Here is a 17,715-nt window from a genome sequence, read left to right on the forward strand (position 1 = left end):
ACCCGCCGCCGCCGCGTCCGTTAGAAGCCGAAATGTAGACACGGCTGAAGAAGTTGCAATAGCGCTCGCTTGCGTTGGAACTGAAGCCAGCATAGTTATAGTGACAGCAAAACAGCTGTCTGAAACTTTGAAAAAGGGAGGGTCTCGAAGGAAGCAGCCAAAATTATAGAGAAAGGAAAACTTGAAAGAAGGAATCGAATTCTTTGGACCCCCGCGCACGAGTCCGTCCCCTACAACGAGGCGGCGCACGAGCTAGCCCGAGCTCTCTACTTCCGGGCAGCCGTAGAGCCGCCTGATTGCGATGGGATGGACGAGATGCTGAAAACTTATAAGGAAATTTTAAAACACTACAGACTTAGCAGAAGGTCCCTGCCACCACCGGACCGAACCTTAACAAGGAGGCCGTCGTGGCGGCGCCTGCAAGCTGGGAATTCCCAATAATAATAATAATAATAATAATAATAATTGGTTCACAGGAAGGGAAAGGCGCAGTATCTGTCACACTTGAGTCTGTTGGCACCTGAACCGCGCCGTATGGGAAGGGAGGAAGGTGGGAGTTAAAGTGGAAAGAGAGAAAGAGGAGCCGTAGTGGAGAGCTACGGAGTAATTTCGACCACCTGGGGATCTTTAACGTGCGCTGACATCGCACAGCACACGGACGCATCTTCGTTTCGCCTCCATCGAAGCGCAGCCGCCGAGGTCGGGTTCGAACCCGGGTATTCCGGACAGTAGTCGGGCGTCTTACCACTGTACCACCCCGCCCGTCTGGATTTTCCACGCGCAAGTGGAGGAAAAGGTAGACGATAAATGCGAAGCCTGCGGAGAAAGGGGTACTCTGGATCACTTATTCTGGCAATGCCTTGATTCTCCTGGCGCCAAGGAAGACATAAATAGTAGTGAAGCCTGGGAAGTGCTATTGCGGAGCGAGCCCCCGCCAACCAGCAGCAAGCTATCCGCCTGGCGGCTGAAGCCGCGAAGGAACACTGTCGCTTCGCCTGTCTTTAGTCGCGGAGGTCCCGACCTCCGTCCCATAGGCCTGCGTGCCGGGGGCGGGGAGCAGGGGGCCTCCTACATCGGTGGAAAAATAAAGTTCATAACAACAACAACAGTATTATGGAGACGCCCAGGCGGCCCTCGTTGCAAAAGTCTATAGAGGCGCTCTGCTCCCGGGGACGGATGGTGGTGGTACAAAGTTTATTCAATGAAGGCCAAAAGAAAATTAAAAAAAAAGTAAAATTATGTTGCCGCCGTTCCGTGGGTGGCCTTCCGGCTGCTGTTCGTGGCCTCCAGGTCACGCCTGGCGGCGACTTCCGCTGCCCAGTTCGTAAGCCGCTGTTGAATGTGCGGCTCCCAGCTGGCCAAAACAGCCTCCCTCAGCTGCGGGCTGTTTATTAACGCGATAGCGTTAAGGAGCTCGTGTCGCAGGAGCTCGTGTCGCAGCTCTTGTCGGCGTCGACGGCGTTGGCCGTGAGCGATAAACCCCGGAATGCACTTCATAAATAAAAAGCAACTTCCAAGATGGGCTGGGTGGGAGTCGAACCAGGGTCTCCGGAGTGTGAGACGGAGACGCTACCACTCAGCCACGAGTTTTTTTTTTTTTCTTTATTGCCGACTTTGACATTTGAAAGTGAAATCAGAAATACAGTGCATAAAACGCGTAAGCCAGGCTTCGGCAAATACGGATTAAAATTCTCTCAGCGACATCAAAACATCGAGCAAGGTAATCCATTCTGGTGGATCAGGGAGTGCTCGGTAACACTCTCTTAGTGAAACGACACTTTCAACAAAATGCTCGCGAACAGGAAGCACGACAATATCAGCATGTTCAAATTGCATCCTCGTTTTCCGTATTGAGTGCAGGCCCAGAAGCATAATCAAATCATATGGTATATCCTGTGATGTTTCTATCGGCAAGAACCTTATTCCATATGGATCGAGTGGTAACTGTTTCTTAAGCGTGCGCTGTAAAACATCCCAGTGAAATATTGGGACTCAGCAGTCAAGAAAAACATGCTCTATTGTTTCAGGTTTTTTGCATAAAAACAATTGGTAGTCCAGGGTACGAAGATGTCTTTGCTATGAAGCCATGTCTTAACGGGTAGCGTGTTAGTGTGCAATTTAAAGAAAAAAGGTTTGACTGAAGGTATTACCGGCATTCTTTTAACTCCTTTAAGGACGTTTTGTCCGGGGCCTCCACGGTATGGCAAACGGTACAATGGCTGGGGAAGCATGATGTCAGTGAGGTCTCTGTAGAGTTTCTTCTTGGTGACATTGCACAGATATTCATGAGAGAAACGCACATTTAACAACCTATAAGCAAGCATAACTTCACGCAGATATCCAGTCACGGCACCGCACATAGTTTGACATAACGACACCACGAACCCTAGAAGGAGTCTGCTGAGCCTGACTTGAATCACTGTCCGGAGAAATGGATTGTTTTGGTCGCGTAGATAAATAAAGCGCGATACAACCTGGCGCATAAATAAATGCACAAGCCCTAGTCCTCCCTTTTTGGCAGGAAGGAAAAGATTGGTTCGACTTGTTCTCTCCCATGTCGAAGCCCAAATGAACAAAGCAAAAACACGATGAATTTTTTGTACACTGATCCTCATAGCACCCAACACATTCATTACATACCAGATCTTAGATACAAGGAAGAGATTGCAGATTGTGGCTCGGGAAAACATCGACAATTGCCTTCCTTGCCACGCGTCAGCCTTTTCTTTTGCAGACAACGCTTGGTTAGCCCAATATGGCTCTGGGTCGCGATAGGCATCAAGCGGTACACCAAGATAACGTTTTGGAACAGATGCCCAATTGAGCCGACCAAAATTGTCCGACGTGGCTTCCCAGTCTCCATGCCAAAAGCCATGACTCTTTTCCCAGTTTATCTGGGCCCCGGTGCACTCACAATATTGTTGTACAACAGTTGTGGCATGCTGAATACTGTCTCTGTCGGAGCAAAAAATGGCGATATCATCGGCGTAAGCCAAGATTTTAACATGGGCCGCCTGCAGTCTATAACCTTTTATAAGTTGGCTATTTGTAATTGCCAAACAGAGTGGCTCGAGGTAAACAGCGAACAGCAAGGGTGACAGCGGACATCCTTGTTATACGGACGGCAAAACTGGCAGGCTGCCAGTGAGTTCTCTGTTTACTATGACTCGCGTTGAGCAGTTCGTGTAGACCATTCTCACTCCCTCGGTTATAACAGTACCGACGTTCGAATTCTCCAAAACGCATAGCAGAACCTCGTGCGATACACGGTCGAACGCCTTCGCCAGGTCGAGCTGCATCATAGCCACGCGGTCACCAAATGCATCGCAACACTCAAGAATACTCCGAGCAACATGGACATTAGTTGCTATACTTCTGCCTTTTATGCCACAAGTCTGGTGCGGTCCAACTAAAGTTGTTATCACTGACTGCAAGCGTTTGGCTAGAGCTTTCATAAAAATCTTGTGGTCTACGTTGGTAAGAGCGATCGGACGATATGACCCTACCAACAAACGTTTATCCGCATCATCACTCTTTGGTATGAGCACAATGTGCGAAGTTGTAAAAAGCAAGGGCACTCTTTTTATTTCGTAAGCTTCATCCAGAACCTTATGCAACATGCGGGCTGCCTTCGTTCTGAAAACTTTGTAAAAAGCCGCTCCTAGACCGTCAGGCCCGGGTGTTTCACCTAGGGCGAGGGCGTCGATTGCGCATTCTATTTCGCTCTCAGTAATTGGCTGCTCCAGTTCTTTCTTGACCGTTTCATCGAGACGTGGCATAAGCGAAAGGAATTTCTGGAATTCGACTTTTGCCTCGCGTGAGCAACTAAACAGATCCTTAAAATGATCGGCAACCACTTTCTTGATAACGGTGTTATCCGATGTGGTTGCGTTCCCGGTTGATAACTGGCGTATTTCTTTCTGACATGCATATCTTTTTTCGTCAGATAGCGCTCGCTTAGTTGGCGTTTCTCCTGCCCAGAGCTTCTCTGATCTAGCGCGTACAATCGCCGCTTTGTATTTTTTCGCATCCACACCTTCCAGCTGGCTTTTAACTTCCAAAATTTCTTTCATGTAATTACCTGGCTGAATGTTTTCCATGCTTATCAAAAACTCCAGTTCTTGCTGGAGTTTTGTTTCGTTCTCTCTGCTGGTATGCTATGAGGCTGCTTCTTTTGATGGCTTTCATTTTAAATGGCTGTTTAAATTCCTCCCATTCGACTGCAAAACAGGGGGGCTGCATTTCAAGTAACTTTTCGAATTCTTCCGTTACTGCGTTAACGAAGACCTCGTCCTCCAACAGCCTCACATTTAATTTCCATAGGTCCCAGTTGAATCGAATATTCCTCTGTCTTTCCCCAAACGTTGCCATCACCAAGCAATGATCACTAAACTGGACGGGCTTGACTTCGTAGGCAGTACATAAGGACACCAGCTAATGTGATGCATATATTCTGTCTAGTCTCGCGTGATTTCACGTTGGAAATGAGTGTACTGCGGTCGATTTTCACCGGTCAGCACGCTTCCTATGTCTTCGAGATTGCATTCATGTACCATTGTATTTAGCACCTCTGCACTTTTGTCTCGGACACGTGCGCGCTTAGCGCGGTCCCAAGCTGAGCACACGCCGTTGAAATCTCCCAACAGTACTATCACTCTGTCACAGTGTATGTAAGCATGAAAACGCTCAAAGCAGTATCGACGCTCTGTTTCAACATTCGGGGCATAGGCACAAATGACATGGAAAGACGTCGTCGATTTCAGCCACGAGTTCGATGCTTGAAAGCGGTACAAAAGCGCTTCTAGTGAATGCGGTGTCGCCTTAGAAACGTGCCGTAGAACGTTATACTGCGGTGTATATCGGTAATTATGAGCATGTTACTTACAGAAGTCGCAGTTACACGAGTAGCGAAGTACGTTTCCGCTACATTTCTTCTGCGCTCTGCGCACATGCAGAGCCATCTTGCGGCAAACACAGAAGGACGCCTCCTCGCAATGTGCGGCGCTGCCACGACACATGGCGCGCCACTCGCCCCTGACGTTTCGCTCTAGGCACTATAGTTTCGCCGTGCACCCTCACGGGTTGTAGAATCAAGCGTCTTTCCTTTCTTTAGATCACCATCCTCGCTCACTCGCTTCTCCCCTTCGGGCCGCGCGGGTACCGGTGCGAGGATGCCCCAATACCCTTGCGTTTAATAAGTTTTCTCGCTCTCTCTCCTTCCAACATCCAGCGTGCGTCACTCGAACAGTGGTGTTTAGGCGACGCGGCTTCTCTTTCCGCTCACAGCGCGATTGCTAGGTGCAGCGTCTGATGCCGGACGCCTCTGACGTGATCGCTGCGCCGTAGCGCTTCTGCTGGGAAAGCGTCCCCCTGCGATGTGTGCCGAGCTGCTTCCGAGGAATCATGCTTCTGCGTGGTGCTCCCAAGCGAGGTAGAGGACGATGCCATCAAGGAGTCAGCCCCATGATCGCGTCCGCCTTCATGGCGCGTCGCTGCCCGGCTTTCTCCCTCCGAGACACCGAGTTCTTTGGTTCGTTCCGCTTACTCAGGCGCACGTTTCGTTGCCGCGCCGAACGCTGCGTTGCTCGGCGCTCACCGCGTGATTCGTGAGTGCAAAGTCCGATGCGGGGCATCTCATCAGTAGAGAGTTTTAGTTTAGCGTTAGCGTAAATAGCGGTGCTAACGGAAATAAAGTTAGCGTGCCGCAAACGACTCCCTGTCGGACCGAGTTTTAGTATAGCGTTTAGCAAACGCCACACAATCTATTTTGTATGGAGGTATAAACAGCTGAGGATATATTCGAAGTGCTTGCCAGCGCTACCTGGTAGCAAAGCGTTGACTGAAATGAAACGAGGCGGAGCCGCAGGTTGAGCCGCAGCAAGCCGAGACAAGCTCATCTTGAACTCGCGAGCAAAGCGAAACCTTTGGAAGCAGACGAACAATTGCGTGCGCTTTCTGCGCGATGTTCGGCCTCTTCTGAACTGTCTACCATTCTGTCGGTGCCTTTCAACTATGCCGTCAAGCATCTTGAATGATTCGCGATATTTATCGATGTTGACGTGGGCAGAGATTGACGAACTACATCTAGGAATGCGCGCTCGCGAGCTCGCTCGGGCTGACTTGTTTGAAGCGGACAATTTGGAACTCTACCTACAACGCAAAAGTGAGCCGACCATATACCGCTACCGTTCGAAGAATGGTTTATTGGATATATCTTCTGTGGACCCTGCGCTGTTTAGGTTGCAGTTTCGTTTCGAAAAAGAGGATTTTGAGCACCTTCACAACTGCCTTGCTCTGTCAGGCACTTTCACTAGCGCCCAAGGCGTTAAGGTCCCTGGCCGACATGCACTTTATATTGCACTAAGGCGGCTTGCGTATCCCAACCGCTGGTGCGATTTGGAACCGATCTTCGGTTTGCATTCGTCAGTGATGTCCAGCGTCACAACTCAAACTATCAGCTACATTGTTGGTCGTTTTGGACACCTTTTGAGAGATGTCAACAATCACAGCTGGCTGACGGAAGCAAAGCTGGAGGAATTCGCAGCAGTGAGTATTCACATATTTCATGAAAACTATTTGTTTGCTGTCGTACGTATGTTTCGAATGAGATATACGTCCCCATATTAAAACCGCCCATATATATACGCGGACCTAGATCGTTTGCCGGATCAACTCCTGTTCTGATGCTGAGAAAGAATGGCAAATCTCTGCTAAATGCGTTGCTGAAAACCATCGATGGCCCTCTCTCGAAGCGCTCCTCGACAAGTGCCGTTATCCAGTGGGAAATAGAGCAACCCTTTTTTCAGCCTCGCTTTTGGTTTAATTTTTTTACTGCGTGCCGCGCCCGCCCAGATATATGGTCTCCTGGAGTCAGGGGATCGGGGCTCCTTGTCGATGTCGCGCGCTGCTGCTTCGCGGTAACGCGCTTTTCCACGGAATTTGACGCATCTGAGAGCTCGTTTTTGGATGTGAACAGCAGCAGTGATGACTGGCAAGATTAATTCAGCTTTTCAAACTTTATCCCCGACAGCGAAACTGCGTCAAAGGCCCGAAAAGTCAGCAGCATTGTTCCGATGTTTCGCTTTTGCTGCGCGTTCATCGGAAGAGATAACTGTTCTGAAAGTCACAAATGTTACCTGCGGGGTGGGATTACTTGCTCTTGCCAGCTAAGAGAGTCGCGTTTTCCGCTAGAAGACAGCCAGGGGTCGACCTCGGCGTAGTCGACCTAGAACACTGTTTTCTTTCCTAAATCAGTAAATCCTGAACAGAATAGTAGATTTTGCTGCGATGCTGCATTGGTCCCTGTTTTAAAAAACGTATACGTTGAAATGTTTTGATGTTTTATTTGTATCAAGAAACCTTGATACTTTTGTACGTGTTTTTAGCTACAATTTTGTTCTGGTAGATAATTTTTCATCACTTAATAAATATGTTGATTTTCACTAACACCATTGCAAAGAGGAATTGCTCCTCTACAATTTAATACCTGACATTCCTGTGCCAAGCAAGTTTTGTTCAAGAAAAAAAAAGTATTAGTGGTACGCCACCCAAAACTCTCGACTTTTCCCGCAGACAGGAAAGTGCTAAGTCGGTTCGACATGCTGAGAAGCACAGAGCGAAGCCATGATACGCGAAACCACCTGTACGCTGTAAATACCCCCCCCTCCCCCCCTCCCCCCCCCCCCTTCGCCCCCTTCGCCCCCTAAATCCCTACTAAAATACATGTGTATGATTTTCAAAACCACATAATTTAAAAAATTCCCACAACGAATTGCTCGCCTTCTGAAGGGGAAATGGTTGAAGCAAAAAGGCGGTTCCTCTAATAATTGTTCAAGCATACAACCAAGCTAGACGATATTGCATAGTTTAAATTTCAAGGGGTCGGGAATGGTCTAGCTGTGAATAAAGCATATAGGTCATTGCATGCTGCTAATGAATGATGCATATTCCAGGCTGTCGAAGACAAGGGAGCGCCACTCAACAACTGCTGGGCGTTTATTGACGGAACAGGGCGTCCAATATGTCGGCCATCGCACAACCAGAAAGCCTACTACTCGGGCCACAAGCGCATGCATCTTCTGAAATATCAATCTATCATGTGTCCCAATGGAATTATTGCTCAGCTGGATGGGCCATATCCTGGCAGGCGACATGACTCAGGTAAATTCATTAGAATATAGGTTTTTCTTTTGCACTAGGGTAAAGACTAATGTACGTAAATAAAGAATATGAGGCAAGTATGTTAGAAAGTGCCCAAACGTTTTTTTTTTCCTTTTAGAAAAGGGATCTCTATAAGTGTATGTATCCTTCATAAACAGTTAATAAACAGATGTAACTCATTGATATGGACACTTGGTACCAAGGAAAACTACATAAAGCAATAAGTCATCCAGAATAACAGATCCTGAAGACTAAAAAAAACTGAGAAAAAAATGAAACTTATGATGGTCTACTTTCTGTAAATGTATTGTGGGAGATACAGCTGAAATTAGACAAAACTGTAAGAGCAAGAAGTCTAATTGGCACATAGTTTCCACTACCTAGAAATAATATAGTGCTACTTGATCTGTCTATAGTAGTTCATGAGGCACATATTGACATCTCATGACAGGATGAAGTATCTCAAGCCTACTATATATGACAGGTCCCATCCCATAATCTTCCACTGTGTATAGCTACATTCAAACAGCTGACAGCTGTTGAGAACTTTTAATGTGGCACGTAAGGCGCAAACGTTTTTTACACTGTCATTCATGCAGTGGTGCAAATTGTCAAGGCATGCCAAATGGGCTTCTCGACACTGTAAGGTACCAAGTAAGATATAAAACAGCATTACTGAGCTATTTCCATTTTCACACTGCATTTTCCTGGAGGCTCACATTAAAATACAGGAAATGAAGTATCTCATTGGGATGGACTAGTGCTGCCAGTTATCACTGTGGCAGAAATGCTGCAAAGGAATTTTTGCACTTACATCCTGTAAATTGTCAGCAGATGAGGTTTTTGTCATAAAAAACACACAAATACATTTAATAATTGTGGGCCCTCCATAAAAGTATCTACGAGTCGAGTCTTCCATATCAGCAGGGATCATGACTGTACACATTTTGAAGTGCAGCCATCTGCAGATTGCCCTTTGTCAGCTCTGTTTTCACTTAGGAGGTGTTTATATGCTAACAATAAAAAATCCACTGGGAAGCATCTGCATAGAAGGAACCTTGGTGTTATTGCAAGCAGCTCACCAAGTTGATAAGAAGTCGTTTTGACGGCTGGAAAACCTGACAAGCATAAAAGCAAGTAATGGTGATGAACGGTTGTTGCTTGCAACTAAAATTTTTATCGAGGGAGGCATGATATAAGTATCCACACAAAAAGTATGAAGCCAAACCTCAATAAAGAAGACTTAAACCTTATATGCTTACAGGCAGTCGGTACTTTGGCAGAAATAATAGTGCAAGAAAGGATACACACGGAAAGACCATGGAAGATACAGATCCGCATATGCCTTGTGTCTACCTCGGCCTTTTTGTAAGTGTTTTTCAGTACTGTAATTTCTTCCAGCAACTAAGTACCATCTAGCCGTGCAGTCCACAAGTTTTGTTGCAAATTAGTAAGCAATTCGTCTAATAACCTACTCATTAAGTAGAACATTTATAGGCAACTACATTCCCTGATATTTGAAGGGAGCATTCGATACACCAACACTGTGACAGAGACCTCGATTTTGAAGCATGTGTGCAGTAATGTCCTTTGTGAGCACAGCAATAACACTAGAACATGCAGAGTATAAAAGGAGCACTTTCAATAGGCAGCTTTAAGATGAGCAAAGTATTTTAAAATCTTGTGACTATATTCATTACACACTATGTAAAATGTAGCAGGCTTGCCTCTAACATTCTGATTAACGATCTAACACCAGTAATTATGCACACCAAGGATGTTAGAGCTTACATTTTGAAGGTGTACATGTTGCTTTCTTCCTATAAGTATAATGAAGACCAAAAGTAAATGTTGACCCTTTACAGAATGTGCAGTAATGCATATGTTATGTCCGTACAAGTGGCATTATTAAAACTCTCGCTAGGCATAGGGTAACTCATATTCAAAACTGAATGCAAAAATAGCACTATTCAAGAATTCAGTCCATTAAAAAGGCTATTTCACCACTAGTGAGGGGCTTTTGGGGCTTCACTGTAGTGACTGCCTGTCTTAGCTGAATGCCCCAGTTACACACCAGTGAATGGTGTGTAAATGTTGTGTTTAAAGCAGCTTTGTTGATATCTAAAACAGGAACGCAAGCCTCGTCACTCTTCTCAGTTTTAGTAATACACAGAACAGTGAGAGGACTGTTCTGAAAAAGGCAGTGTGCTCTTTTAGCTGAACATTTAGGTTGCAATCTGTTTGTCAGATGTAAACAAGGACACACAATGCCTGATTTTGGTATGTCATACTTGGGCGGCGATCAACAAACTTATTGTAATGTTTATGCTCTGCACTGCTTTTGACCACCATCCTTCTCTGTTGATGTCAATTGTTTCTCAGTGTTCCTCTAAATAATTCAATAATTCTCACATCTTCGAGGCCAGTAAAGGCCTGTAATGCATCCAGTAGAATTGTGCCTGCTGCCACCATTCCAGAATATGCTTGCTGCGTATTACTGCAAGTGATTGGTTTATGGAAGCCATTGGCATGTCATTCTCATGAAAACAATGCAGCTTGTAGCTCAAATGACAAGATAATTTATTTACCATTCTTTTTTGCAATGAAATGAGCAAAATGTAAAGAGCTTTTATGGAAACTGTTGCCAGCGCTAGAGTTTAAATGTTTGGCCATTTGAAACCTGTTCTTGCTGTTTGTTGTCATCCTCAGATATAAGGTATTTACGCCAGTATAACACGAAATTTTCCTCATTCATCAGTTTCAGAACCTATTTCGCGTTATATTTGGAAACAAAAAGTGAAAAAAGTGCAAATTATTTTTCTCACTGCTCCTCAATGCAGCTACAGCCCCCTCCCCACCAGACTTGAAAGCTGGTAGGAGCTAGAAGCCAGCATTCTAGATCATTAATGGGGTTGCATGGCATCACATGCATAGAGCTGTAAACATGAAAAGAAGCCAGCGAGTGCCATTGACACAGCGTAAACACTAGCTGAAACAGTTGAGTAATGCAAGGAACGAAAAGAAAGGTGAATGGCAATGGACTCGACAGTATGAAGCTCGATCGTAGCAGTGCCAAGGTGGCGATGGCAGTAGCCGTTGCTGCATGGGCGACTGCCTGCTTTATGCGTTGGTGAATTTCCAGTGGTTGATCCTATCGCATGCATTTCTGAAGCATTAATTGACTTTCAAGTAATATCGACATATCCTTTACTGTGGCCTTTTTGTGAGCCGCTGGCATTTTCAAGCCCTTGTTACCAATTTAGAGTTTATTTAAACAACATATTTGAGTGCAATTGTTCGCAATTTTTCTTTCTCGTCCGTGAGGTCCCCATCACATTGGTTACTTGTATGTAAATTAGGTATGAAGCAGTTAATCATGCACTCACTGTTATCAGCACAGTATATATGTGACTGAGATTAGGATGAGTAAAATACAATTGTGTCATAATGTCAACTATATATAAGAAAAGGGCAAACAAGTTAAGTTTACAAATAGTACTTATACAAGTCACTTGCATATATTACTCACAATTACTCAAAAATTCCACACAAGGCTGAGCCGCTTCACTGCGCATACACTTTACAAGGTAGTCTCCTTTCTCATGTAAATGAATACAAATACTTTGGCCTGCCCATAACTTGAAACCTCACCTAAATAAAGCATATCAATAGCATTGCTTGGAAGAGGAACAGAAAACTAGGCTACCTCAGACACGTCTTAAAACAGGCTTCCACAGGCACAAAACTGACAGTGTACAGGTGCTTGTACGACGCTTACTTGTGTATGCATGTGAAATATGGCACCCACACCACAAAACAATATCTAAACTCGAGCAGGTACAAAGATGGGCCTTATGCTTCATTTTCTTTCAATACCAATGGTTGATTCCGTAACCTCCCTTTATAAGAAAGCTGATTTGCTTTCCTTTTCCAGAGACGAAAGGAAAAAATACTCCTTTTTATTGTGTTATTAGTTCAGTCCATGTGTGCAAATAATGATACATAAATGAAACATGAACATGTCTATGTCATAATAAACGTAGTAGACATGTCCAAATGTACAGAATTTGCAAATGCTGTTTGAAATATTCCTTTTTATGTAACAGCGTCCGAATGGAATGGGCTGCCAAACCAAGTTCTAAACACACAATCTCGAGATCAATTTTCACCCATGTTGCCAAGCATTTAAAGCAATCAATTGTACAAAGAGAACCTGGCGCAGTGGTTACGGCGCTCGACTACTGTTCCCAAGGACGCGGGATCGAATCCCGGCCTCGGCGGCAGCTTTTCGATGGAGGCGAAAAGCAAGGCGCCCGTGTGCTGTGCGATGTCAGTGCACGTTAAAGAACCCCAGGTGGTCGAAATTTCCGGAGTCCTCCACTACGGCGTCTCTCATAGCCTGAGTCGCTTTGGGACGTTAAACCCCACAAACCAACCAACCAACCATTTATTACCTGTAATTTTTGTCACCTGCATGTAATGACTATTTTGCTGACACTATTTTATTGATTCTAGTGTATAGACTACATTTTTGTTCATTCTGCTCTACATTTGCCTGAAGTTTGATGTTGTGTACATTCTTACCTTGATCCTAGTTGGACTGGTATTATCTACAAATAGATAAACAAATACAATAATCCCACCTGTACTGCACTTCTGCTAAGGCTCATCACCATCAGCATGACTAAATGCCCACTGCGGGACAAATGCCTTTTCCATGTACTTATGTTTGGAAAATTTTCAGAATCTCTGCTGATGATCTTTGTTGTTGAAAAGCTGAGCAAAATTTATAATAGCATGCAATTTCTCAATAAATAACCCTCATCTAGCATGCATTACCTTTAGACAATCCTGTATGGTTGTACAAATGTAGTACAAATGTGAATATATGGTTTTTGAGAAATGCAATGCAATAATTTAAAAATCATCAGTTTTCTGCACTTGAATTCAGTTGTGTCTGTTACTGGCTAGCCAGTAGTTCATTGGTGGATATGTACTCACATTAAGTTATTTTTTTAACCTTCCAGGTATACTTCGGGATAGCGGTACATACGCTAAGCTAGAAAGGCTGATGGATGGTAAACAAAGAAGCTTTGTGATCTACGGAGACCCAGCGTATCCTTTGCGACCGCTCTTGTTGAAGCCATACGGGGGATCCAGCCTGTCAACGACGCAACAAGCCTTCAACTCTGCCATGAGCAAACTTCGTCAAGCAGTTGAATGGGGTTTTGCTAAAATTGTGTGGGAATTCGCTTTCCTGGATTTCAAAAAAAATCAAAAGTTACTCAAGCAGCAACTTGGCCAGATGTACAGAGCAAGTACTTTGTTTGCCAACTGCCACACCTGCCTTTATGGTAGCCAAGTTGCCTCTTATTTTAACTTACAGCCTCCAGATTTAGCACAGTATCTACATTAATAGTCTCAGGTATTCATAAGCCTCATTACCAGTGAGTCCTGCTGCGTTATCTAGCATTTTTTTGCCTTTCTGAAATGTTAGCTTTTCGTGCAATGCCAGCCTTAGTATGTATTTGTCTGTAAAGTATTTTATGTATCGGTTTTCTTCTGATTAATGTATTATTATTTAGTTTCTTATGTTCAATTTCATGATGTGCATGGTGTTTTGGTTCTCAGTTGGAAGTATTCTGCATGTTATTTTTGTTTGGGTTGCTCTGCAAAAAATAATTCTTGGACAATTATTAGAGGAACTATCTTTTTGCTTCAACCATTTCCCCTTCAGTAGGAGTTCAATTCGTTGTGGCAAATTTTACATTATATGCTTTTCAAAAGCATACACATTTATATTAGTAGGGAAGGTGCAATAAGAAGACGGGGGGGGGGGGGGGGGAGAATCCACCACGTACAGGTGGTTTCGCCACGGATCACGGCTTCGCTCTGTGCTTCTCAGCATGTCAGATCGACTTAGCACTTTCCTGTCTGCGTGAAAAGGCGTGATTTTTGGGTAGTTTTATTAATACCTTTTTTTTATTTAACAAAACGTGCTTGGTACAGGAGTGTCCAGTATCACATTGTAGAGGAGGAATTCCACTTCAGAATGGTATTAGTGACAATCAACATATTTATTAGGTGATGAAAAACAATCTATCAGAAAAAGTGTCTAGTATCAAAACAAACCTTGCTTGGTATTTCCTTCATGGCTTAGGTTGCACATGAAATCAGTCTAAATTGTGCCATATGCCCGATTAGAATTCCTCTTAAAACCAAGCTTAGAGTGACCCACATTATTAATTAGACTTACCAGTTATGCTTTAAGGAATACTAAGTGCATTAAAGCACTTCTTATATAGTTCACTGCTAATCTTAGCATATCTATGCTGTATGATGCGTGACCTGAGCTCTATCAAAAGCAGTGTCTTCTCCTATATTTTGGCTTTTTACAAGTTCAGTCAGTCGGATTTCAATTCGCACCAAGCCTGACCTGCCAAGTTTCCAGTGTTAGCAAGTATTGCCTTGCCTATGAATCATTTGATATAGAGGAAAGGCCATATTTCTATATGTCGTGTCCAGCAGGGATCAAAGACCCTTTCTATGGACTTCTTATATGGTTCACCTGCTACAAAATACTTCATAGGCATTCTTTTAGCTACTTGTAGCAATGCTTTATTTAGATAGTTTTTCAACAACAACCTCCAAAATACGCAAGAAGTTTTCTTGCTGTATTGCCAGCTGCTGCCGAAACATTTCTCGGTCAGCTGCTTCACGTTTCAGTCGTTCTTGTTCAAGGTCAAGCCGCCTTTCCTTTAGAGCCAGGCGGCGAGATTCAAGAGCAAATTCTTTTTTTTTCAGGTCAATTTCGCGCCGCATTCTTTTCTCAAGAAACTCAATGTCTGCAGCATCCTGCTTTCGTTTCCCTGTGAAAGGAAACATATAGATGAGAGTAACTTTATCCATTACAACCTACACGCGCATGTGCACATTAGGAAATATGCAATGTCAAAAATAATACACAATGCCATTGATGTATGCATACATCTGTGGATGAAGGTGAAGTGTCTTCATGTGATTTATATAAGCATGAAATTAAGGTTATATATTTGGTCCATTGCTTCTGATGCTGTAATTATTAATGTATAACTTTACAACATGGTTGCATGCCATCATGAAACTTACTGAGTGGAGTCAGTTTAGAGGCAGCCTTCACCCTTGTAATTAATTCTTGCCATGCTACCTGCACCAGATACTGTGCAATACTCAAGCTCATCACGCATATTTGAACATTAGACACCAAGTTTTGTGCTACATGAGAAAAACATTTTGTATATGCCCATGTGCAATTACCCCTGAGCGGCTCGCATCTTGCGTCCTGTTGAAGGTTCTCTTGCGGAGCTGGATCTCCGATAGAAATCTGGCTGGGTGCAGCTGGTGATGGCGACTCGAGATCTTAATCATCGCATTCACCTGCTATAATTGCATCCAGTAGTTGTGATGCAGAGTACGGATGACCAAGTGCTGGAAGAAAATGAACCATATGTGCGACATCCTTAAAAAAAAATGTATATAATGAAAGGAATAGAAATCTTCACTACCACATTGATGGCAAATGTGTTTGTTAGTAAGTTTGAAAAAGTTCATTACTGATGTATATGTAGAGATATGTGCAAGTATGGTAAATATTATTGCTCCTGATCACAATCAGGTATGTGTGACATTTATTCTCATTCTCTTGTTTCCCCTATAGCAGCCGTTGAAGATCTTTTGGTGTGATGGCAATATTAAGGCAAATTTTTAATATACTATCAATTAGGGAGCTCTCGATATCCTATTCTTCACTGTCTGCTTTCAGGCCACTCTACACAGAGACAGTATTTTTAAGTGTTGCCCAACAAGTCTAGCCTTATCATGACACAGCCTGTTAAAGTAAGAAGAATCAGTGCGATCTCGTCCCAATGCAAGTGTCATCCACTGTATCGTCTAATATGCTCTTCCCACATTCACACCCAACCTATGTTGTTGTTGGCACCTGGTACTGCTCAGCAATGATATGTATAGAGACAGTACACAATAAAACATTTTGCTTTGTGTATATGAGAAGCACACGATACTCTTGATTTATTTTTTCCTGTAGTGGGGCAGGTTATAAGAACGAAAATAAGCTCTACAATAGAGGGAGCTAGAAAGGATTGATGCAAGATGAGAAGCATGTGGCTGTGGATACCATAGTTAAGCGACAGCTTATGCAGCTTGTTCAGTAAAAAGCAGTTGGTGTAGTAGTGGTAGTATTTGTCGAAATAGCATTAGTAGTATTATTGTCGGCACAGTGTTTTGGAAATACAAGTCGCGGCTGCGTAATAAAAATCTTATTATGGTAATTTGTGGTTTAAGTGGTTCACGATTGAGCAGTGTGTGATAAGCGACAATGGCCTAATGAAATTACTAATCCATTGATTAATTGATGAATTAAAGAAATGAAAAAAAACAGGCAAAAAGGGCTTCAAAGGTATCAAAATGCCCACAATGAAAAGCGTGGGTAATTGATCAATTAATCAAATAAAAATTGAAAAGGCAGGAGTTCAGAGCTGTCCAAATGCTTAGAAGGAAAAGTTATTACTTGGATATTAGAGTAATATTAGAGTATGTAAATAAATATTTGAAAATTAAAATTGGAATAGGGTGTTCAACAATGTCAAAATTTTAATGATCAAAAGCCAATTCTTGGCTATGCAGTTATGAAAATTTAGTGTGTATCCTACTAATTTAATGCAGTAATTGAAAAATCTGAAAAATGCGTTCAAGGGTGTCAACCCGCTCAGAATGGAAAGCCAATGTTTGCTGATGATAAGTATCGGATATAAAATATAAAAAAGAACATGATGAGTGGAAAACAGCCTACTTTAATGCGCTATCGCGTAATACTCTTAACGGCAAAGCTTAAGTGTTCCTAATAGTTTTTATTTTACATTTCCTGTATGTTGTGTTTAGCGCATGCATATGGCCGGGGTAGAGATGTGAACAAGAGTTGGAAATAAAATTCGTTTTTCAAACATTCGCATCAGGGACAATATTCCCCGCACAGCTTGGGCTATTCGTCAAAGCTCACGGAAGTACCAGCTTCATGCGCGATAATTTATATGATCTGCTGAGAGAGGTTGTAAGAAGAGGTTCGCGATAAGTCTCGAACTTTGCTTAATGCTTACTTCGCACTTTTTTGTCAGATCTACACAAAACTAATATCGAATTGTGAACATTAGTTGTTGCACTGTAACTTTACTTGATTTTGTTTCACGAATCTCGCATCTGTTTATTTTTTCTCAGGAAGCGCGCTCGTGTCTTCACGCGCTCGTGTTGTTTTAGATGCGCCAGAAGACTGATGCCCTGAGGCAATAAATATCGCTGCAAAAAAAAATAATAATAAAATGGCTACGCTCACGCACCCTCGAGTTTACTTTCACTGCGAGACCTTTGGCGGCAGTCCCAGCAGCGGAAGGAATGCGTGTCCAGGTCTCGCCTGTGTGATCGGTTCGCACCGCTTGTTCAGTGATAATTTATTGTGTTGCCCCCTGCAAGTTGCGTTGCCACCAAAAAGAGACTTTATATCAA

General features: G+C 43.5%; 1 protein-coding gene across 1 annotated transcript; it reads left to right on the forward strand.

Moving 5' to 3' along the window:
• The first annotated feature begins 6,012 nt into the window (after positions 1–6,012).
• Positions 6,013–13,590, forward strand: LOC146171881 (uncharacterized). Its single transcript, XM_084586257.1, has 3 exons — positions 6,013–6,546; positions 7,953–8,160; positions 13,188–13,590. Exons 1-3 carry the CDS (start codon positions 6,013–6,015, stop codon positions 13,574–13,576), a joined length of 1,131 nt encoding a protein of 376 aa, XP_084442383.1. The 3' UTR covers positions 13,577–13,590.
• Positions 13,591–17,715: the final 4,125 nt, after the last annotated feature.

This window comes from Amblyomma maculatum, unplaced genomic scaffold (assembly GCF_055883805.1).
Source record: "Amblyomma maculatum isolate TAMU_Amacu unplaced genomic scaffold, ASM5588380v1 scaffold_16, whole genome shotgun sequence".
NCBI lineage: Eukaryota > Metazoa > Arthropoda > Arachnida > Ixodida > Ixodidae > Amblyomma > Amblyomma maculatum.

What these genes read in the sequence shown, in the direction of transcription:
- LOC146171881 (XM_084586257.1), top strand. Translation starts at nt 6,013, where the DNA reads ATGCCGTCAAGCATCTTGAATGATTCGCGATATTTATCGATGTTGACG. An exon ending in AGCTGGAGGAATTCGCAGCA is followed by an intron (nt 6,547 to 7,952) that starts GTGAGTATTCAC and finishes TGCATATTCCAG; the next exon opens with GCTGTCGAAGACAAGGGAGC. An exon ending in TGGCAGGCGACATGACTCAG is followed by an intron (nt 8,161 to 13,187) that starts GTAAATTCATTA and finishes TTAACCTTCCAG; the next exon opens with GTATACTTCGGGATAGCGGT.